General features: G+C 47.3%; 1 protein-coding gene across 1 annotated transcript in view; it reads right to left on the reverse strand.

The window, feature by feature from the left end:
• Positions 1-24,335, reverse strand: part of ATRX (ATRX chromatin remodeler) — a 1,771,102-nt gene that overhangs the window by 1,593,252 nt on the left and 153,515 nt on the right. Inside the window, exon 5 of the mRNA XM_086918408.1 lies at positions 2,703-2,824. Within this exon, the coding sequence (XP_086774534.1) occupies positions 2,703-2,824 (122 nt within the window). The remainder of the gene's footprint in view (positions 1-2,702; positions 2,825-24,335) is intronic.

Consider the following 24,335-nt stretch of genomic DNA (forward strand, 5'->3'; position numbering starts at 1 on the left):
GGCCTAGAGAGCGGTTGCTGCATCCGATACGCTGTTTCCTTGTCCTTCGCCCAGTGATGAAGATGCTTATACCATCTCGGCGAAAACCTAACCGTAGGCAACCTTGGAGCTGAATCCTTCCCTGGGAAGCGTGATGGAGGCGTTGCATCCCCTTGCGAATGCCTGGATCTCTCGCTGGCCGACTTATAAATAATTAAATCCGGGCCAGAGTCTGAACCCGAGCCAGCCGCAGATCTGAAGCGACTGCGAGAGCCCCTCTGTTCTGGAGACATCTTCCGCTTGGCAGCGTGACTGTCACTCACTTGCGAGCCCTGGTCATCCTCCGCAGCTGATGCGGATCCAGAAGACCTCTGAGACTGCTGCGCCACTGGTTGAGCCTGAACTACTGGAGTCCCATGCCTCAACGTCGACTTCAGAGGAGGTGAAGTCCATGAAGGCTTTTCCAACGTCGAACTTTGCTCCTCTCTCGACGGCGAGTGTCCTGCAGACACTTGTGAATGCCTCGACATCGAGCGTCGATGGTGTGACGCCGACTGAGGACGCTTAGACGGCGAACTACCATGGTCCCTCGACGACGATGAGTGTCTCGACGCAGAGTGCCGATAGGTCGGCAGAGTATCCCTCAACGTCGATCGCCCATGACCTGGTGACGACGGAGGATGCTACGACGTAGAACGCTTCTTTAACACTGATCGCCCATGTCCTGGCGACGACGGATGTTGCTTCGACGTCGATCGCCCATGACCTGGCGACGACAGAGGATGCTTCGACGTCGAGCGTCGATGACTAAGCGACGGCAGAGGCTTCGACGCCGAAGAATCTCCGTGAGTCTTCGACGACAGAGGTCTCGTTGTTGAGCCGCCCTGCTTCAACGGTGACCTCTCTCGACGCTGCACGTCGCCTGGTTGACGGCAGCGGAGATTTCTTGACTTTCGACGCTGAAGACCTCCCCTTCTTCGTCGTTGGAGACCTCGACGCCGATCCAGACGCCGAAGGAGAGCAGGTCAGGACTTTTTTCGACGTCGACCGCTTCATAAGTCTCTTTGGAGACCTACCTCTCTCTGAAAGTCCATAAATTCTGCATCTTTCTCTGTCCTTGATAGTTCTGGATGACAAGGACTGGCAGTGGACACAAGATGCTACCTCATGAGAGTCAGGTAGACAGCGAATACACACTGGATGTGTGTCTGACCAAGCCTTCTTATGCCCACAGGCAGGGCAGGTGTCAAAGAGAGCCTTAGGACTTTTGACAAAAAATTAACCTTTTTTTAGCCCAAAAAAGGTCGTATTATCTCTCTAGGGTAAAAACCCGTCGAGTGAGATCAAAAAAATTGAAGAATACACCAAGTGATTCTGACAAAGTCAAAAAAAGGTGGGAGCTTTAAACCAGGGTCCTGACAGAAGGAGCCGGAAAGAACAACTAACCTAACTGTCACCCCTGAGGCATGATGGGAAGCCTGGAGTCAGGGCCTCCTTAAAGGCACCGTGCCAGTTTTTTTGTTGAAAATGCTTTCATTTTCTATGTTATCGCTTTTCAATGCAGCCTGAGGCCAACAATGTCTTTTATAAGCAATTTTCAGGAGTAATGAGTGGTTTTACTCATTAAAACACAAAATTCAAAGGATATTTGATTTAATGTGTTCTTTGTTTCCTTTTATAATTGCAGTACATGTACAAGGTTTTACATTGTGTCAGCCTCTTTTTGGAGCTGCATTGGTGTGAGAAAAATAAAATATGTATGTAAATATATGTGGAGTTAGATATATGTGTTTTTACATATATATTTTTATATTCTTTCCGGGGTCCCGAACATGGTCGGGAATATTCAGTGCTTATGACTATTGATGAGGATCCCCTGGAAGAGAACTATATCTGCAACCACTACGAAACTGAGCTCCTTCGAGACCTTTGTGGAGAAGATTGTTTTTATTACAAGCATTGACACAGGTTGCTTTTGAGGACTTCCTGGTGGTCAAAAGTCTAGTAGCCTCACTAGCGCATGCAACGGGTCCACAAGGGGGATTATAGGTGTAATGGTGAAGTAAGGCAAAGGTGCAGGGTTCAGAGACTATGCAGTCTGTGAAAGGCCGAGAATAGCGAAGATTGTTTCTTCACTATGCGCTTTTTTGGGGAGGAGTGCTCTTCTAAAGGGGAGGGTATTCACAACCTGAGATGCTGTTGAATACATAGAATGACCAGAGGAAGTTTAAACTGACCATGCCTTCAACACTTGCGATATCGACAGTTAATTTCTGCCTTTTCAACCTCAATGTGGTAGACCATGATCGGTGTACCTTCGACGTGGGCTGTAATGTGGTCTATGACATGTAGCGTCTTTGACATCGATGATGTTAGGGTCGCAAGCGTCCTTGTTTGGTTTGACAGTGAACTGTGTGTTCGACATTGATAAGTGATGGCTTTAACGTCAATCTTGAATGGCTTGATTCTTCAAGTTGCAGATGTATAGACTTACTCTTTAAAGAGCAAGAGTGTCAGTGCTGAAGCTCAGGACAGCAACATTAGTGATCTTTACTTCTGTCATCAGTGGATCCTTCCATATGCCATACAATTCAGAATGCATTTATGTCATAGCAGAAATTTAAAAAAGCTTAGACTCTACTTTTAACAGCACTGGGTTATCGTCTCCGACTGAATTGAATTATAAAGTTACATGAACATGCCATGAAAAACCCATGAACTACCTTTTGGTAATCTATCCATATCAACCTCATTTTCTGAATTTTCATTGGACTCGTCTTCTGGGGGAATTTCCTCTGTCTGCTCATCACCGGATTCAACATATTTTGTAACAAATGACGGTTTTCTGAAAGAAAAAAAAAGGAAAAGAAAAATTCTGTTAGATATTAAAATAAGTAACATACTTTTCCAGCACAGGTTTTTAATGATAATTCTCTGCTAAATCCAAAGCATTTAATTCATGGAAAAAAGAAAATATATTTTTCGAGAAATACTGCATGAGAAAGTGCCTATTCTATTTGGATTTATAGAGCAAATGGCTACCTCAAACAGGGCTTCAAAGCGTGGACGTAAACAGATAAAACAGTATAAGGCAGGATAAAAAACAAGCATTTACAATGCAACGGTCTCACCTTTGCAAAAGTTAGAGCTATTGGCATTGTAAATGACATTTTTTTTATTTATGTGTTGGTTTTGAAAACTGATAAAGAAATGGCAATGTCATTTACAATGGCAATAGCTGAGCTGTATGCTCTCTGCCTCACAACCGCCCCTCATTTATTACGGCAGTAATAAAGTTATTCTTTCGACGTGACTGTCTTGTCCTTTGAATACTATTCAATCCCCTTCCACAGCCTCCCAATTTTTCACTTTGACACTAAGGGACTGATTGCAAAATGTGGTGCTAACCTTACTGTTCTGTAAGTCTCAGTAATACTGCCCCTTTTACTCCATGTTAAATTGTGGCTTGTGGCTGCAAACCTGGTAGACACTCTACTCAGCCCCCGCCCCGCCCCCCTCCCCGCCCCCCCCCCCCCCGCCCCCCTCCCCACACCAAGAAAGTGAAGCCCTCGGAAGCGGACAAAATTGGTATACCCCGCAGATCCCTGCCCCCCAAACAATTTTTCGAATGGCCCTTTCTGGGCTAGAAAGGCAGATCCCCTCTATTAAACAACTCCTTGGAGGCTGGCTACTTGCCACCCAACATTAAGGAAGCCACAGTTATCCCTTTGTTGAAGAAATCAGGAGCAGATGTTGCTAACCCCAAAAACTATAGGCCCATCTCCCAGCTTCCCTTCCTGGCGAAAGTGGTGGAATGCCATGTTCTTAAGGCCCTCTCGGCTTTCCAAGAGGAACATCACCTACTCCAGGGACAACAGGCAGGTTTTAGAGCCCACCACAGACCTGAGTTGGTGATCCTGTCCATGCCCTACGAGCTCAGAATTATGGCCGACAATAAAAAAACGAGCGCCCTGACTTTACTAGACCCATCAGCAGTGTTCAATACGGTAAGCCACGCACAACTGTTGGCCAGACTCACTGATGTGGGCATCTGCGGGTCAGTACATCGATGGCTAGAATCCTTCCCGTCATGCCGGTCCCGGAGGATTCAGTTGGGTGAACAGGTATCGGACAGTAGCTTACTTACCTGTGGTGTCCCCCAAGGCTCTGCTCTGTCCCCACTCCTTTTCAATAAATACTTACAACCGCTGGTGGCGGTCCTAGCTAGTTGGGACTGCAGAGTCTTCAACTATGCGGATGACACCCAACTCATCCTCCATACTGACAACTCCTCCCATGCACACAAAACATCCGGAGATTAACAGTGACTTGGATGACATCAAATTCACTGAAAATCAATCTGGAGAAAACGGAAGTTCTTGTGATTCCAAACAGAAACAGCCCCTGGAGTGACCTTTTCAGGCCCCAGGAGCAAGGTATTATCCCCAACACCAGTGACAGGTTGTGAAACGTCTAGGCATAAAAATTGATTCAGAGCTCTCCATGGCCAACCAGGTCACCTTTTTCCATCCTGGTTCCACAACTATGGATCCAACTGCCTGAACACCTTCGCAAGGAACCCGCACTACTCCCTTTCAGAAAGCAGCTCAAAACGAACCTGTTAAGAGAAGCCTTAGACACTGGTTAGCTCTCTGTCCCTGCACTGTTACAGTACCTCTAGCAGCTCTGACTTCTCTCTCCAAAGTGCTAAGAGACCTGCCGGTGAATATGCGCTTACTGGAGACCTACCTCTCGGAGAGGCCATAAAGATGTATTCTCTCCAGGTCCTTGATAGTGCTTCTCAATAACTTCCTGCAGTGTGGACAGGAAGAAGGAGTGTGAGACTCAGGGAGGCAGATGATGCACACATGTGTCTCTGACTTGGCCTTTTTGCAACAGGCTGGGCAAGAGCCAAACAAAGAAGGCATTTTTGGCAGGAAAAATATCTGTCGCAAAAAATACGATTAAACCTCACTCTAACATCAAAAGACGTCAAGTGAAGGTAAAAAACCCATAAAAAAAAAAAAAATCAAGGAGTTTGACAGAAAAGTCAAAAAGAGAGAGAGTTGTGAATCCAGGGTCCTTATCTGAAGGAGCCGGAAAAAACAACTGACCTGTCACCCCTGAGGCATGATGGGATGCTGGGGGGTCATGGCTGCCTTAAAGGCACGGTGCCAGGTTTATGGAAAAATGCTTTTATTTTCTATGTTATTGGTTTACAATGCAGCCTGTAGGCTAACAATGTCTGCTTTTCTTTTGCAGTTTCTTCATGAGGCTTACTCATTAAAAAGAGTTCAAGTGCTACTTGCCCTCAAACTGCTTTTTCAAAAATACATAATATATGTATAAAAACACTTATGTGTTTTATTACATTGTTTAGCCTCCTAGATGGGAGCTGCAGTGGTATGAGAAAAAATGATACATATATAGATGTGATCAAGGCCGCCTGGACGTCCGAAACGCGTCGGGACTACTTGCTAAAATAAATTAAATGCTGACACACTAAGAAAGTCTGCGCTTGTCATTGTGGGCGCAAGCAGAGGAGTATTGTTGCAAGTTTGGGATAGATTATATATATAGATCTCTATATATATATATATATATATATATATATATATATATATATATATATATATATATATATATATATATATAGAGAGAGATCTATATATATAGATCTATCTATCTATATCTCTATCTATACACACACACATACATACACATATATACATACAAACAACTGGTGACGCCAACGCCGAAGTGGAGGTCTGTTTGGCATACTCACACATTTTTTTTCCATCCGCCCCCTTCAACCCTGATTATGTGCCTGTTTTGAACTGAACATTCATACTGTTAGTCTTTCAGACATTGAGACTCTCGCCTTGACCATATAGCCTTGATGACACTACCGCTTGCATTTGATATTTGCTGGTAACTTCTGGGGTATTTTTCTTTTGGATTATCATGCAGCATTCTGGGAGTGGTAGTCCCTTGATAATTCAGCCCGGTGATTGGTGACGGCATTTATGCGGATATTTCACACTGTGTGTGTAATCTAATACAGGGTGGGAACTATAATTATCCTGATTCTAATCGCCTTGGCAATTGCTATTGGATCGTGAGCTTCCACAACACCTTAGGAGTCATCACGGCATGCTAAACGGAGGTCAGAGGTCGCTCCATAACAAAGCTGTGAGCATTGGCGGTATACATTTTGGGGCTGAGACTGTCTCCATTGAACAATTGAATGACTTTTAGCAGTAGTATTTCTTAAACTGTTATATGTTTGTTTTTATATGTGCAGGCAATATGAGATAAAACAGTTTGGCGCTACATGTAGAACTTGTAAAATATTCCCACTAGAACGGGAAAAATACATTCTCTGTAACATAATTTATTTATGTCAGTAATTACGACGAAAATAACACAAGCTGTTTAATAGTTGCATTGTGCTAATTTTGAATTTAACATTTGCTTTACCAATAATTATGACATGTTGCTGCAGGATACATCACTTGGTTCTATTGGTTATGTGCTGTGTGGATTTACTCGAGAGTATGTCTATGTTAATTATGTATTCGAGTGGGATGCACTATATATTAAGTGCGTGATAGGGAGCCAACTAGATTGACAAAGGCTTCTAAAGCCGAAACGCGCTGGGTTGAGGGGGTCCTGAATGAATAAATGGATGCCGTACCCTGACAGCCTTGTGTCCGTGATAGATATAGATATATATAGATAGATATTTTTATTTATTTTATTTATTTTGAAAGTTTTATATAGCGCGGACAAGATCTTTGCAGATTTCAGAGCGCTTTACACAGAAGGGGTACATGAGGGAGCATAGTCAAACAGGTAAGTCAGAAGAGCAAACAGTACAATCATGTAAATCAATAATACAAGTAATACAAATAAGCAACGGGGTCAAATAAGTAGTACAGATCGGTGCAAATTCTTTAAAAGAGTCCGAAATAATAGTTCAGGTGTATTTTGCCATGAGGATAGCTTTTACTTCTTTCTTAAAGAGTGTAGTGGAGGAGATGAGCCTTGTTTCGGGAGGGAGTGAGTTCCAGATCCTGGGTGCCATTCCTGAGAAGGAGCGTTTATAGGTTTTTTCCTTCCGGAATCTACGAGGTTTCAGCAGAAGATTGTTTGTGCCTCTAGTGTTTCTAGCGCCGCCAGAGATTGTCAGCTTCTGAGTGAGGTAGCCGGGAGAGTTCAGGTGTACCGCTTTGTGAGTCATGCAGGCGATTTTCAGATGTATTCTGGCTTCAAAAGGCAGCCAGTTCAGGGATTTCAAGTCAGGGGAAATATGTGAGTGCTTTTTTGACCCAGTGATGAGTCTCGCTGCAGCGTTTAGAGAAGCTCTTAGGGGTGCGGTAGTAGTTAGGGGGAGTCCGCAGAGCAACGTTGCCATATTCTATTCGAGGGATGACTAGTGCTTGTACTGCGGTTTGGAAGTCTTTGGCTGGGAGGAAAGGTTTAAGTTTCCTCAGGGTATTGATTTGGAAGTTCGCTCCCTTAGTTGCCTTGCTGATATGTTGCTGCATGTTGAGATTGGTGTCTAGGGTTATGCCTAAAGATTTTGCTGAGTCCACGATGGTGGGCTGGACATTGAGTGCGGTTAGGTGTTTAAGCCAAATTTGAGTGGGGGAGATCTTCGCTGGAAGTGAGATCAGAAGGAACTCTGTTTTCAGAGCATTGAGTTTGAGATGATTATCGGCCAGCCAGGATTGGGTGCTTCTGATCGTTGAGTTCAGGAGCAAAATGTCTTTGGGGGATTGTAATTTGAGATAAAGTTGGGTGTCATCGGCGTACATGTGAAAGTGTAAATTGGATGCCTGTAGCAAGGTGGTGAGAGGTTCCATAACTAGGTTGAACAGAGTTGGGGATAGGGACGATCCTTGGGGGACGCCCAGCGTTACAGGTATTGGTGATGACATCAGGTTGTTGATCTTGAATTTCTGCGACCTGTTGTGTAGAAAGGAAGTGAACCACTTGAGAACAGTTCCAGATAAACCCATTCTTGTGTTTAGTAGTTCAAGTAAATTCTCATGTTTAACGGTGTCGAATGCTGAAGAGAGATCAAGCAGGATGAGGAGGCAGGTGTCGTTTTGGGCTAGCATTTGAAGTGCGTCGTCAATTATGTGAGTCATAGAAGTTTCTGTACTGTGTCCTGCTCGGAAGCCTGATTGATGAGGGTTGAGGAGATCAAACTGTTCAATGTGTTTAGTCAATTGTAGTTGTGCACATTTTTCCAGCAGTTTGGCGAGAGTGGGGATATTAGTGATGGGACGGTAGTTGTTCAGATCAGAGGGGTCGGCTGTAGGTTTCTTTAGTAAAGGTGTGACTTGTCCAACTTTGAGGTAGTCTGGTATGGTTCCTTGTTGAAGTGAGCTGTTGATAATTTTAGTCCAGAGTGGGAGAAGCAAAGGGGTAAAGTCTTTTACAGCGTTAGCAGGAAGGGGGTCTGTGAGGTGATTGGATGGTTTCAAGGTGCTGAGCAGTTTGCCAATTTCTTCTTCAGAGTAGGTGCCTAAGGTTGACCATGTAGCATTGTTTTTTGGTTCAATGGGTGCTATGCAGTGGGGTTTGGAGTAGAGGCTAGCGTCTATGAGGAGCTCGCTCTTTATGTTGTCAGTTTTTTGGATAAAGAAAGCGGAGAAGTCTTCACAGGAGGGAGCTTCGCGCACAGTGCTGAGTGGTTGGGGTTGTTCCTTGGATTGTGTTCTTATTAGCTCAAACAGTTTTCTCGGACGGTTTTTTGCTTGGTCGAGCTGGAGGCTAAAGAAGTCTAGTTTTGAGCGTTTTATTTTCCTGAAATAGGCGTTTCTCTTTTTCTTCAGAGTTTTTAGGTGCAGTGCAGAGGGAGCTGATCTCCAGGTGCGTTCTGCCATTCGCATGTCTCGTCTATCCTCATTGAGATTTCCGTCGTATCATGGATTGGAGATTTTAGTAGACACTCTTTTTAGCTGCATAGGTGCAGCCTCATTAATTACTGAGGTCATAGTGTTGAGGTAGTGGTCTGTCAGGGATTGAACGTCCTTAGCGCCGGTCGGTGGGAGTAGGAGATTACAGCTGTTAGGAGGCAGAGAGCTTGGGTTGAGTTTTTTCAGGTCTCTTTTCCAGACTTTGGCCTTGGAGGATTGAACCGGGTTAGATTTAACTTTTATATTGATGACGAATGTGACAATATGATGATCTGACCAGTCACAGGGTTGGATGGACTCGAGTTGGATAGAGTCCTCTTTGGAGATGATAAGGTCAAGGATAGAGCCTTTCTCGTGGGTAGGTCTGTTGCATATTTGGGTGAGGTCACGGACATTGAGGAAATTTTTAAGACTATTTACCACTGCGTCATTGCGATCGTTCCAGTGGAGGTTGAAGTCGCCAAGGTATATTTGGGTGAGCTGCCGTCCCGAGTTGGTCGAGATCATATCCATGATTTGTTGGGAAAAGGTGAGGTTGTCTCTGGGTGGGTGGTAAATGCTGTGTAGAGAGCATATCGGTTTGCCCCCACTAATAATGTTGAGGCAGATGTATTCACAGGATGTTGGGGCTGATAGGGAGGTGGACTTGCCTTTCAGAACGGAGAGGTTGTTCCTGTAGATGCATGCAAATTCACCACCTATTTTGCCTGACCTGTCAAGTCTAATGATGTGGTAATTGGGTGGAACCAGAATGTCCATTATAGGTGACGAGGCTTCAGTTAGCCAGGTTTCAGTCAGAATAATTAGGTCAAGGTCCAGCGTTAAGAGGAGATCAGCGATGGCGGCGGAATGTTTCGAGGCCGATCTGCAGTTGAGGAGAGTGCATTTGAGACTGGGTGTGTTGAAGGCGGTAGAGGGTTCTAGAGAGAGAGGGACTTTTCTAAGGTTATTGGGGATGGAGATTCTGCTGTTTAGTGTGGGGGATCTAAGGGGATTTGGGTGTATCGTGGGAATGGGGAGGTGTGTAGTGGATGTGTGATTTTGGGGGCTGGGTCGTATGAGCGGAGGAGAGTGAGTGTATCGAGGATCGAAAGAGGGTTGCAGGGGCGACGAGGGCAGTTGGTGCGATTGCTAGCAGGGATTGAAGTCCAGTGTGGGGAGTGTTGAGTGAGAGAGTCAACCGAAAGGGTGGGGGACATGTTGGGAGGGGAGGTGGAGGTGGGTGAGGAGTTGCAGGGGCGATGAGGGCGGTTGTTGCGATTACGAACAGGGATTGAAGTCCAGTGTGGGGAGTGTTGAGTGAGAGAGTCAACCGGAAGGGTAGGGGACATGTTGGGAGGGGAGGTGGAGGTGGGTGAGGGGTGTGTGGAGAGTAGTTCTTTGAGGATGTGCATGTCTCCTTTGATCTGGATGAGGGTGACCATAATCTTGTCAAACGTGGGGTAGGTGTTGGAGGTGGGGGTGGAAGTCAAAGGTGAATGATTGACCAGGGAATTGGCGTGCAGGTGGGGGGAGTGGGCTGGTGTTGGTGCAGGGCTCCGTTGTGTTGGTGTACGAGATGGTATTAGGGAGGAGGGAGGGTTTGGGCGAGAGGAGTGTGGATGCGGTACGGAGGAGGTTGGTGGTATGAGTGAGGGCATTGGTGGTAGGCGGAGAGATCAAAGTGGAGGATGGGTGTATGTTAGTGGAGATGGGGGTGCAGGAAGGGTAATGGGGGCTGAGAGTGGGTGGGGAAATGGGATTGGAGAAGGTCCTGTTGTGGGGAGGAGGAGTTAAATTAAGAGAGTAGGTGTGTTCTGCGTAGTTAGTTAGAGGGAAGTGGGGACTGAGAATGGGGGGGATAAAGGGTGGGATTTGTCGTTGTGCGTGTCGTACTGGTGCAGAACTAGGTTAGATGTGTTGTGGGTGGGAGCTGTGATGTCAGGGGTGAGAGGAGTATTAATGTCGGCTGTGATGTCATGGGAGAGAGGAGTGATAATGGTATGCGTGGAGGTCCGAGGGCCGGTAGGAGGAGTGGGGGTGCGAGTGGTGTATGAGGGGGAAAGATCTGTGTCTGAAGCGTGAGTGGTCGCTACCTGGTGCTGAACTGGGGTAGAAGGGTTGTGGGTGGGAGCTGAGAAGTCAGGGGTGGTAGGTGTGTCTCTGAATGAGGAGTGTGTAGTAGCTAACTGGTGCGGAGCTAGGTTAGAAGGGTTGTGGGTGGTGGGAGCTGTGAAGTCAGGGGTGGTAGGACTGGGGGAAATATGAGTGTCAGTCCGCGGATTGGAGAGGTGCTCTTTGAAAGTGTGGAACAGGTTGTTTAGTAGTTCCAAGTTCCTGTCTGTGGATTGAGATAGGACCATCCAGTTATTGTAAATAGTAATGGTGGCTCTGCCTGGGAAGAGTTGGGATGGTGTGATGGAGAGAGTTAGGCCATGAGCGGATTTCCTGGTGGTGGAGACGGTGAGTAAGGTGAGGAACGTTTTTCTCCATTGAGCTCTGCGTGTGGTGTGGAAGATGATATCGGTGTTCAGGGATCCATTGACCGGTGAGAAGTAGGTGTCGGCAAAGGGGGTTTCAGGGTGGGACCTCAAGAAGTTGTGTTTAAAGCGTTTAGCTGCTTTTTTGGTGAGTGTGGATGGGTAGTTTATTTTATATGTGTGCTTGCCGATGGGATCCATGTTGGGATGGCGGTTTAGGTGGATATGCGAGGATGACCTAAAGTGGTACACGTGTGCAAAAAACAGATGCAAACAGTAAGTTACATGGAAACAAAAGTGACACTAGTGAGCAGCCAACATAATCAAAATATAGGAGGTAGCAATTGGTGCAGTCCAGGAATATTTATTTATTTATTTAGAAAGTTTTATATAGCGCGAACAAGATCTTCGCAGATATCAGAGCGCTTTACAGAGGAGGGGAGCATATATACACAGATACATCAATAGTGTTAAAAGTACAGTGTAGTGATATCATAAACAATCAAGTAAGTCAATTTCAAAGTCATACAAAAATGCAAAGGGTTCAAACAAGTAGTACAGATCAGTATTGAGTCTTTGAAGTTGATCCCCAGTAGTGGTTCAAGTGTATTTAGCCATGAAGATCGCTTTTACTTCTTTCTTGAAAAGTATGGTAGAGGGGATGAGCCTGGTTTCAGGGGGGAGTGAGTTCCAAATCCTGGGAGACATTCCTGAGAAAGAGCGTTTATAGGTTTTTTCCTTGCGGAATCTTTTAGGCTTCAGCAAAAGATTGTTTGTGCCTCTAGTGTTCCTGGAGCCTCCAGAAATCGTCAGCTTCTGAGCGAGGTATCTAGGTGAGCTCAGGTGGACAGCCTTGTGCATCAAACAAGCGATTTTCAGGTGTATTCTGGCTTCGAAAGGCAGCCAGTTCAGGGATTTGAAGTCAGGGGAAATGTGCGAGTGTGTTTTTGATCCAGTGATAAGTCTCGCTGCGGCGTTTAAAGAGGCTCTTATGGGTGCCGTAGTAGCTAGGGGGAGACCGCAGAGGGCGGTGCTGCCGTATTCTATTCGAGGTATGACTAGTGATTGTACCGCAGTTTGGAAGTCTTTGGCTGGAAGGAAGGGTTTAAGTTTCCTAAGGGTGTTCATTTGGTAGTTCGCTCCCTTAGTTGCTTTGTTGATGTGTTCCTGCATGCTGAGATTGGTGTCAAGTGTTATGCCCTAAAGATTTTGCTGAGTCCACGATGGTGGGTTGAACATTGAGTGCCGTTAGGTGTTTAAGCCACATTTGTGCGGTAGTGATCTTCACGGGAGGCGAGATCAGAAGGAACTCTGTTTTAAGGGCATTGAGTTTGAGATGATTAGCGGACGCCAGGATTGGGTGCTTCTGATCGTTGAGTTCAAGAGCGTGATGTCTTTGGGTGATTGTAGTTTGAGATAAAGTTGGGTGTCAACAGCATACATGTGGAAGTGTACATTGGATTCTTGTAGCAAGGTGGTGAGAGGTTCCATAACTAGGTTGAACAAAGTTGGGGATAGGGAGGATCCTTGTGGTACGCCTAGCGATACAGGTCTTGGCGCGGACATCAAGTTGTTGCTCTTGAATTTCTGCGACCTGTTATGCAGAAAGGACGTGAACCATTTGAGCACAGTTCCAGATAGGCCCATTCTTGTGTTTAATAGTTCGAGTAAATTCTCATGTTTGACGGTGTCAAATGCGGAGGAGAGATCAAGGAGGATGAGGAGGCAGGTATCGTTATGATCTAGGATTTGAAGGGCATCGTCAATTATGTGAGTCATAGCAGTTTCAGTACTGTGATTTGCTTGGAAGCCTGATTGATGAGAGTTGAGGAGATCAAACTGAGTAATGTGTTTAGTCAATTGTATTTGTGCACTGTCAAATAGTTGCGTGGGCCAAAAGTGACACTAGTGAGTGCACAATAATGCTATACGCAGAGTACAGATGCTTACAATAATAGTGAGATAATGGGAAGTGACACAGTGACACTAGTGAGCTGCCAAGGTATTTGAGGTAGTAATCGTGCATACCAGACTAATACTTGAGATGGGTGCGAGTTGCACAAGTGTAGGGTGCACAATAAAGATATAAGGGAGCAGAAAACTGATGAGGACTGTAGGTTACATGGAGCAGTGGTGACACCAATGAGCAGCTAACAAATATGAGGTAGTGATCGGTGTATACGGGAAGGAACAATGTAATGAGTGCAGGTTACACCAGTGACAAGTCTATGTGAGATATTCGTCAGTACATTTTAGGAGTAGGAGTGAATTCTACGTAGGTTATAAACAAGTGCAGAACAAGTAGAAATATAATACTGACAAAATACTGGAATGAAATAAAATAAAATAACTGTGCAGACCATAAAAATATCTAAATCGAAGGTGACAATAGTGAGTAGTCAAAAATATGTAAGGTACAGGAGTCAGTGACAGAATACAGTTGCACACACAAATTATATGAAACAACAACAAGTGGCATTAGTGAGCAGCAAAAGAAAAATATATGGAGGTAGCAAACGGTGCATTATTGGTGACGATAAAGTGGGACATGCAAGATACAATTAGGAATATAAAATATAATACCACTGTAAAAGGCAATAATATATGGGTAGCAATAGGTGCAGAAAAAGTGAAATGTGCTGGATACAATTAGGAATATATTAATAAATATCACTGTAAAGGCAGACTATCTAAAGCCGATGTGAAAACGCCAACATTGTCTAAACATTAACAGAGGCAAAAACATTGTCTCTAACACAAGAGATAGTGGATACACATAGGTATGAACCCAAATAAAGAGGTAGCAGACTGTGTGTTACACGGGAAAGTGAACAGAGCACCAGTTACAGAAATGTCTAACATACCTTAAAGGTATAATACTGTAAAAATTTCAAAAAGACAGGTAGAGGTATAATACTGCAGGAGAGAACAGACATTCTGTCAATAGTGAACATAATACAAGTAAAAATATAGTGTTGCCATAGAAGAAGGTAGACACTCTATCAAGGAAGTGGTATAGACACATGGGTGTAAACCCAAGCTAGCCACCCGAGAGAGAGACTGGGCAAAGATGGCCGCCCCATATGGGGATAAGAGACAGTAGTCCTCTTATTTTTGTAGCTTTGCGAGCAGGGAGGGCAGTTTCATTTTCAAGCTAGCCCAGTTCCTGAGTTGCTGTGAGGGAGTATTATCTTGAAGGGGCCTCGTGGGCATCTGAAGGCACAGGAGGTGATTTATTGCCTTTCTTTTTAGAACCCCGCCATTTTGAATAAAGGGTTCTGCAAAAGTACAAGCGATGGTCAAAAGAAATACCTTTTTTTGTCGAGGAGCCTCGCGGGTCCTCTGCGAGAAATTGTGAGCCACTTGTTTCAGCATCAGAAATGGGAGGGGAGGGAGGGACGGGAGGTGGGGGGGGGGCGTCCACTGCCGCCCCTGACCTCGGCGGGGTTTGCAGGTTTCCTGGTGAGTTAACCAGTGTCCCCAAGCCCCTCAGCAGCCCTCAAGACCGTAGGAATCCTCTGATGTGGGGCGGGGGGTGATTGTGACTGTAGGAACCGGAGAGCTGCTCCCAAGGTCCCGGCGGCAGCCGGTGGGGGGGGGCCGCAGGGGGTCACATCCACAGAGGAGGAATCCCCGCTTTTGCCTGCAGGGCGCTCTGAGCCCTAGTGCTGCAACCCCTTCCGTCACACCTGACGGCGCTGTGCGTTTCCCTCTGGTCTCGCTGTTGGTCTAGGGACTCCACTCCGGTGGTTCCCTGGGCAGCGTCTCCACCCTCCCTCTCACCTCCAGCTTCCGAGGGTCCGATGTAGAGAGGGACAGGCTCAGCCGAGTGAACCTCACCGCGGACCTGCAGCAGGATTCCGGACTACACCGCTGTGCCGGTGGGGGTGCCTCCAGGCGTGCCGGGCGCCTCAGACTGCCAAAGCCTCCAGGCTATTGCAGATACAGATCTCCGACGCCGCTTTCCATGCAGGGTGTGGGGGGGGGGGGGGGTATGCCAAGCCTCCAGGTTATTTCGTAAACAGATCTCCGACGCCGCTCTCCATGCAGGGGGTGAGGGGGTGGGGGGGTCCGCCATGACCCGCTACAGACCCGTTTCAGTCCTGGCCCCAGACCCAGGTCCACAGGCTCCAGACCCCAGTCGAGCCAGTAGTTATGCAGTTCGGGCAATCTTTTTTGATGCTTTTTTGATTCCGTTCCGGTTCCGTTACGTTTCGTTCCGTCGGACTGGTGACCTGGTGGGTGCCAACAGGGATGAAGCCCGCAAAGGGATCCCAAGCACTGGGAGCTCTTCACAGGAGCTCCTACCAGGCGGCCATCTTCCAAAAGGCTCCTTGAATAGACTGTGAAAGTGAAATGGGTGCAGCTTACAAAAAAGAAAAAGAAATATATATAAATATATAAAAATATGAGGTAGTAATCCGTGCAATCCAAAAATAGAAAGTGAAATGGGTGCAGATTATAACAATTGTACAGTATACAAGTAGAATTATAATACTAATGATATACTGGAACAAAATACAGGTGCAAACAAAGAGCTAAGTGAGTCAAAAATGAGACTAGAGAGCAGCCAGAAATATATGAGCTAACGATCGGTGCATTAAATACAAGTAGAAGTATAATACTGCAATAAAAGGCAGACATTCGCTAGTTGAGAATAGTCTAAAGAGGCCAGTTCTTAGGGTGTGGTCATATAGTGAAAAAGACTAGTCCATGATGGCCACCAGAGAGAGAGACCAGTCTAAAATGGCCGCCAAATTGTAGTTATTACAGAGTTTAGTTTCCCTTTCTACTCTGGGTAGGTCGAGTTAGTCCATCTTCCATGTTGCTTGAAGGGGAGAATAGAGTTCAGCTTCTATGCTGCTAGATGGCGAGAAGAGAGGCTTATCTCTGTTTTGCTGATCCCTGACCGCGTTGGTATGTAGCCTCATGGTCAACTGGTGGGCAGGGGGCGATTTATGGCTCCAGTTTATGGCCCCAGCCATATTGGCCAATGGAGAGTGAAACCACCGCAAAGCCCGCGAAAATACAAATCATACAGATATCAGTTTAAAATTCCGGGCACAGAGTAAAAAACCGGCATGAGTGTTTAAAGTAGTAGTTTTGCGTGCAAAATTCCGGGCAAAAAGTGATAAACCGGCATGAGTACTTAAAATGATAGATTTGCGTGCAGTTACCTTCCGAGTCGCCACTGACGCTGCTCAGATAGTTTTGCGTGCAGTATTCCGGGCAAAGAGTGAAAAATCGGCATGAGTATTTAAAATAGCTTTGCGTGCAGTTACCTTCCGAGTCGCCACTGACGCTGCTGCTCACATCAGGCACCTCCAAAGTTGCGCATTGGCTGCCCAAAACACACAAACAGGGCACACCGGAGCTGCTCTAGATGCCAATTGCTCCGTTCTCGTTGATCCACTGGGAGGGGGGAGGGGGGAAGCCTCCCGCCGGAATATGTAGAGAGAGAGCGAGAAAAGGAGCGAGAGAGAGAGCAGTGTATATATTTGTTTTTCATATAAAATTTGTATTACTTCCAGGCACACGGGTGGGAATATTCAGTGGTTATGTCTATTGATGAGGGTCCCCTGGAAGAGAACCACATATAGGTTATCTTGGCTTTGTTAAATTACTGCAACCAGTAGAGCATAGGCTGACAGCAGTGGCACGGTCACTGGCTAAACAACAAGTGGCAATTTTTCTAGAGCAAGTGAAAAATACCCAACAAAGCAGGAATCTATTTCAGACATGATATACTGTAGATAAACAATTGGAAATACATGATGAAGAACTACGTGGGCTCTCACGTCCCAAAAGCACATGGGGTCCGCTCACCGCCTAACTGTTTATTACAATGGACTAACCCGAACTGGTGCCTAGCCTATGTGAAAGCTTACGGAGATGCTTAATAAACACATTTGGAATTGTGGCGCGAGATGCCATGTACTTTTGTCTGTAATGCTGTGGCTATTGTGTTTTGTTCTTACTTTCTTAATGCTGTATGTGAAAATCAATAAAACTTTTTTAAAAAAAGACTCATCCATAAAAAGAGTTTCACATTTATCAAGTATGCAAGGTACCTAATCACTGTGATGCCTCCGGTTGCTTCGTGAAGTTTTTCCCTTTTGTACTAGTGGGTGAATCTGTTCTCCTTGGCTGTCTCACATTTCTTTGTTTTATGGGTTCCTGGCTTCCCTCAGCACTTCCATGCATATTTTAGAGGCAAGACTGTGCCATGCTGTGAGGCTGAGGCTCTTTGGCTTTAGGCAACACACCTGTCTCCCCGGTACGATTAGCCATTTTTATCCTCTTTTCTCTGCCATGTGCCACTTCCACCACCGAGCATCAGCATGTATGGCCCAATGTGAGGCTATGAGTATCAGAGGCATGGTTGTCAGGTTGTACTTGATGTACACCAACTAGTTGAGTTCTGCTGGTTACACCCTCTTTGTGCGTTCCACTGAGGAAACCTTTTCTATAGCTTGTTTTATAGCAGTTTTTACTTCCTGCTCTAGGAGTTTGAGATTTTTCCTTCCTTTCTTTGGTGCAATATTTGGATGTCTGTGTTCCAATTCTTTGGAATATCTGTATTGTTGTACATTTAGTATCAAATTGTCCAGGTCATTTTCCTTCACTCAGGGAGGGAGCCTCTTATTCTGCATCCTACCGGTGTTATATATCAGGGCAAGTCCAGACTTCAAACAGTAATTTGGTAATAGGTGTTGGCCCTCTGGGGTCCTGACTCTTTCCCTCCTTCAAAAGGGCTGTCTGATGTTGGTACATGATGTATCAGATCCCTAGGTCATGGTGGCTCTGTCATCTGCATCTTGGGTGGGGCAGTCTTCTCCTTGTGGGAGTTGTGGCTCTTGTAAATGTTCCTATCAACTATAAGACTCCCTTTGTCTCAGCCTTGTCATGGTCTCATCAATTGTGTAAGTGACTGTTAGATCTGGCAACCTCGGTGTGGATTCCCCTGAATGTTTTGCTTTCTGACCTTTTTGGCGGACTTCATTTTTGCAGGCTCTAGGATTCTGGATTCTTTATCACTGCTGGCTAGTGCTAAAGTGCAGGTGCTCTTTAAATAAAGCCGAGTAACATTGGTATATCCACAACTGTCATTTAATTTACTTTGAAGTCCCTAGTAACACGCACTACAAGGGCCCGTAAATGAAATGCTTCTAGTGGGCCTACAGCCTTGAATGTGCCACCACTTAAGTAGCCCTTTAAACATGCCTCAGGCATGCCAGTGCAGAGCCTGCAGTTTAAACTGCCGTTTTTGACCTGGCAAGATAGCCCTCCTGCCAGGCCTTAACGTTCCGTTTTAATATATATACACGTCACCCCTAAGGTAAGCCCTGGACAGCCCGAAGGGCAGGGTGCAGTGTATTTAAAAAGATGGACATGTACTTTTAAGTTTTACATGTCCAGGTGTGAAAAAATGTGTTTTTCTCTATTGCAAGACCCATCTCTCCCATAGGTTAACATTGGGATTACCGAATTACATTTTATAAGTGTAATGTCCAATTGGGACAAGAAAGACATTTCGAGTTTGGGGTCTCTGGACTCACAATTTAAAATCACAACCTATGGTAAAGCCTAAATTTTAAATTGTTAGTCCAAAAATGCCACTTATAGAACTGAACTGCATGACTCAGAACCGACACCTCGCCAACAATCATTTGGATCGCCGCTGACGCATCGCCCCAGCTGCTAGTCAATGCATCCTCAGTGAAGGTATGGTTTTCAGTGGTTCCCGAGTGGCTATTGTATCCAACCTGTGCTCCATCACGGTTGGCTTGACTTTTCGGATTTTACCTGATTCTGCATGACCAGATAGCCCCAGTTGGCGCATTATGATTATGCACTATTGTTAGACCCGACATCATTGGCTTGAGTCTCTCCTCCATTTTTTTCTGTTTGCCTCCTCTGTTTACGATGTTTTTGCTGGTATACTGCTTTGGGCACTGTGCCACTGCTGATCAGTGCCACAGTGCAAGTGCTCCCTATGTAAAATTGCTGTATTGATTGAATTCCATGTATGGCTTATTTGGTTTACTGTCAGTCCCTAGTCTAGTGCACCAGGAGTGCCAGGGCTTGTAAATACAAATGCTGCTCGTGGGCTTGCAGCACATGTTGGGCCACCCACAAGAGCGGCCTAGTAAAAGCAGGTCTACAGGTCTGCCATTGCTAGACCTACATGCAGTCTGGTACTGTCACGCTGACTGCGCAAGTACACCTACTTGCCAGACCCCAAACCTTCCCTTAACTTCATGTTAGTCACCCCTATGGTAGGCCTGAGGGCAGGGTGCATTGTAAGTATAAGGTAGGACAAGCCTGACCAAGTTGGCATGTCCTAATAGTGAATTACAGCCATATTCGTTTTTCCCTATTGTGAGGTTACCTGCTCTCCATTAGTTAGAATGGGCTTCCAGGATTATTAATGCTATAATCCTAGCTGGCTCGGGGAGCATGGTGCAATGTCGAGCTTGGTATCCCTGAACTCGGGGTTTTATAACGCATCCGTTTGTGTGGATGGTTTTTGGACTCTGGGTTTGAGAATAGCACTTTTAGAAAGTGGCTATTTTCTTGTCTAACTATTTCTGGTTTCTGCTGGTTTGGTGTGTGTGACAGGAGCTGGGTGGCTCCAGAGGTCTGAGTGAGTCAGTGTGGGATGAGTGGGACATTTGCATTGAGAGTAGGGGGAGAGTAGTTCCCGATAGCCTGCCCTGCCTGATACAATGCTGGCTCCACCTCCTGCCAGGCGACCGATGACTGTGCCTGCCAGGGACGATCCTGGCCCCACCTCCTACCAGGAGGCCGATAGCTCTGCTCCTGCTAGTGACAATGCTGGCTCCACCTCCTGCTGGGCGTCTGAGGACCCAGCCCTGCACAGTGAATAGGCCAGGTGCCTCTGCCTGGCTACACCCACAACAAACCCAGGATGTGGGGAAATTCCCCTGCATGGACAAAGGGATCAAAGCCAAAAAGGGGTATAAGAGAAGGACCCCTGAACCAAGAATTCAGATCACTTCTGACAAGGAAACCTGAACCAAGGACAAGAAGCCTGCTGATCCAAGGACTTGCCGACCCCTTCTGCCAGTGTGCTGTTTTCTGGGGGCAATCCTGCAGTTGCTTCTTTATTTTTGCCAAGGAACCAGGAGAGAGGAACTGTGTGTGTACTCTCAAGCTTTGCTAAAGAAAATCTCCAAGTGCTGGAAGCGTGCCAGCCTCCTGTTGAAGTCACAGGGCTAAAGGACTTCATCTGCTAAAAGTGCTGGTTGCTGTAACTTGAGAATCCAGCACCTCTGAAAGAATCCAGCAATCTCGACGCCGACGGACGCCGCCGAATCCAGCTCGACATCGTGAGTAACGGCTCCAGTGTCCCGCTTCCTCTACGCCGGCCGCCAGGCCTGATCGACGCCAGCAGCAACGCCAATGAGTAGCGAGTTCGGCTCCAGCTCCAAGTGACCAAGTGTCTGCACCGCAGCTGATCGCATAGACTTCGTGCCCTCTCGACGCTGTGAGCGCTGCTCACTCTTGCAACAACATCATCGACATAGACGACGACGCCGTATCCGGCTTCACTTCGGGAGCACTGCTCCTGCCTGACATCTGTCGACGCCGCTGCAGGCCGCCCCGACTACAAGGCCCGATCGACGCCGAAGACGCGACGCAGGACATCTCGACGCCGCTGATCATCGTGTGCTTCGCTTTTCCAAGGTACTGTGTTGTGGGGGTCTGTGCGACTCCGGGCTCGACGTAGCGCTCCTCGCGGTCGACGCCGAACCTTTGGATTAACTTTGCCTCAACGTCGTGTGACTCCCGTGTGGGTTACATTGTTGCCAAGAACTGTGATTTTAACGAAGAAGAGTTACTTTTGTTACTAAAGACTTTTGTGCTAAGAAGAAACTACACTTGAACTATTATTTTTCCTTCCAAGAAGTATTTATAAGATTGTGGTATATTTTTGTCGTTATTTGGTCTTGTGCTAAGCCTTATATAAAAATCCTTATTTTTATAATACTACTGTGTCATGTCCATTTGTAGTGTATTCACTTTATTACTGTATGTGGTCATAAATGCTTAACGCACTGCCTCTGAGATAAGCCTGTCTGCTTTGCCAAGCTACCAAGGGGGTGAGCAGGGGTTATCTAAGTGTGTGATCCCCTTGCCCTGACTAGAGGAAGTGAGTCCCTATTTGTCAGAAGTGTATACCTCTGCCAACTAGAGACAGCCAAGTCTAACAACTATATTTCAAGATAGGGGGCGCTAGAGGGCGCACTTGCAGCATGGCCGCACTGGCAGCATGGCCGCACTGGCAGCATGGCCGCACTGGCAGCATGGCCGCACTTCTGTAAGGCTCCTGCAGCCTGGAGTATTAATCTGTTCATTTATCCTGTTTTATCGTTGCCTGTTCCTCTTCTGACCCTGGATCCTTGAAGGTGCTGCCGCGATACACACTCGGTCCAATTTCCGTGTGATTTCGAGGTTCCTGGCCGAAGTTATGCTCGGGTGAAGATCTCCCCGAGGGGCGCCCTGGAGGTGACTCGCACTGCTGGCCGGCTCTCTGTGCTACCTGAGCCCGCGGCGTGACACGTGGTGTGAGGGCCCAGACGCACGTCTCCTGGAGGGGTTCCCTGGTGAGGTGCTCTGCTGCGGGACCCGCTTCCGGAGTGTGGACCCGGTGTTCCGATCCTACCCAGGTATATTCGGGGCTCTGCTGCGGTGGTTGCAGTGATCGCAGGCTGAAGGGGATCGTCGCTGACACTGGGACCGGCGGCCGTGTCTGGAGGCGGCGGCCATTACACGGGTGTGGCGGGGTTCTTTTACCTGCTCGTGCCCCTGTCTGATTGAGATCCTTCCCCGCCTCGGCTGTGTGCTGACGGACGTACGGCGATCGGAGCTACACTGGAGTAATGTTCTGTGTGCGCACTCCGGGTATGCTGCTGATGCAAAGCCTCAGTGTTTTTTGGCGCCATTAGAGACACTGGGTACGTGAGCCAGGGAAGATGGACATCGGCGGGAAACGGGCTATGCTGCACTTACCAAAGCTGGAGGTATACTGGATTTGTACAGCGGGAGACCCTACACGCTGGGCTGGTATTCTGTGCATTCTCCTTCTTGCTTCCCTCATGGAACCCTTTTGTTGACTGCTAGCCCTATTGTATGTGGCACTGGTAACTGGGCGCCGCTGCTGCTGGCGCTGCTGTGATCCTACACATTGCCTATGGCACAGACTGGGGAGGTGGATTAACGTGCTTCCTATTTACCTGCGGAACCACGTTGCTGGTGGTCCTTCACTGCTGCTGGAGGTGTGCGGACACGAGTGTCCCCCGCTGCTACTTGGGCTGTGTCTGCTCTTGGTGATACTGGAGTGCGCTGCGGCCTGTGGGCCACATCTGAGCGGTGCTGGCGCCTAGGAGCTGCGGCCTGCCCCGAGGCCCCTGTGAACTGTGAGTACCGGGTGAGGGACGGAGGAATCTCCTCTTGGATTGCGTTGCGGTGTGATTGGTGGCCGATTTGAACATTATTGCCCCCAGTAGGTGCTGTGAACGAACACAGGCATATTGCCATGGGTAAGCCGGACAATAAACAGCCTAAGCTGTCCTTTGACTCAATGACGGCCAGGAGGGGTACGCGCCTTGCACAGGATTCCGGGAGCTCTAGATCCTCCCCGCCTGTCACTGATGCTGCTCCGCAACCTGTTACCCCGGACTTTCAGCAGATGCTACAAGAAATGAGACAGGGGGTTGCTACTATCGTAGACAAGGTGGATAAACTATCTTCGCGGATGGACGCGGTGGTGCAAAAACAGGACGTACTGGAGGAGCGCATCACTACGGCGGAACAGCGTATTTCAGACCATGAAGATACTGCAGCTACACACAAGACACAACTGGCAAGAATGGACAATGTCTTACGGGTGATAGCTGCAAAGAATGAGGAGTTGGAGGCCAGAAGTCGGCGCAACAATATACGCGTGGTAGGTGTACCGGAGACGACAAATGTGGGGAAGATGGAGACGTATGTGGAGAAAATCCTAATTGGTGCGATTGGTGCGGAGGCGTTCTCTAAGCAGTTCATTGTGGAACGAGCGCACCAGTCCCTTGGGCCAGCCACGGGTACCCCACCGCGCCCTATCATTGCGCGCCTCCTGAACTATCGGGACCGAGACGCAGCTCTTCGGGCAGCTCGCACTGCCCGTACGCTCTCCTATGACGGGGTCAACTTCTCCATATACCCGGACTTCACGCCAGTGGTGCAGGAGCAGCGGCGCAAATTTCTTGATGTTAAGAAAAAACTTAGAGAGATGCAGGTGGACTATGCTCTGCTATATCTCGCAAAGTTGAGAGTGACGCATCAGGCGAAACAGCATTTTTTCACTAACCCGCAACAGGCTGAAGATTTTGTGAAGCGCCTCAGGCGGGAACGTGCTGCGGACAGGCGACGAGATGAAGGACAGGAGGGTTTCCATTCGGCGGATGAAGATGCTTGATCCTACCCACTGCATGGACCATGGTTGTGCTTTGTACTCTTTGGGCCAGTGCCGTGGTGGCCACCTTCATTGAATTTTTGTTTCTCGACTTTGTACTGTTGGGAAGTACTGTGAAGAATAGCGGATTGAGTCAACTGGATGTTGCTGAGAGTCGTTGGAGGAGCGTTGGACGACGATGGTAATGTGCTCCAGGCACCCCCCCCCCCCCCGCCGCCGCCATACACACGAAGAACGTGGGGGCTAATGGTGTGGTATGAGGGGGTGGCCATGTGCGCCTCTAGACTACACCCCGAAGGGTATACCCCACTGTTGTGGATGTTTCTTATGCAAATGTCTTGTTGGGTGGACGATGGGATGGGTGGGGGGCGGGCTTGCGGTCCTGATAGGTTGGGGTTGTTCAGGTGGGCGGGGGTGGATGCAGCGCTTCTGCAGTGCGATGGATACCTAGGACTGTGGTTTGGTATACTGATGGTTGCGGTT

Source organism: Lissotriton vulgaris, chromosome 4_1, assembly GCF_964263255.1.
Source record: "Lissotriton vulgaris chromosome 4_1, aLisVul1.2, whole genome shotgun sequence".
In the NCBI taxonomy this organism is placed as follows: domain Eukaryota; kingdom Metazoa; phylum Chordata; class Amphibia; order Caudata; family Salamandridae; genus Lissotriton; species Lissotriton vulgaris.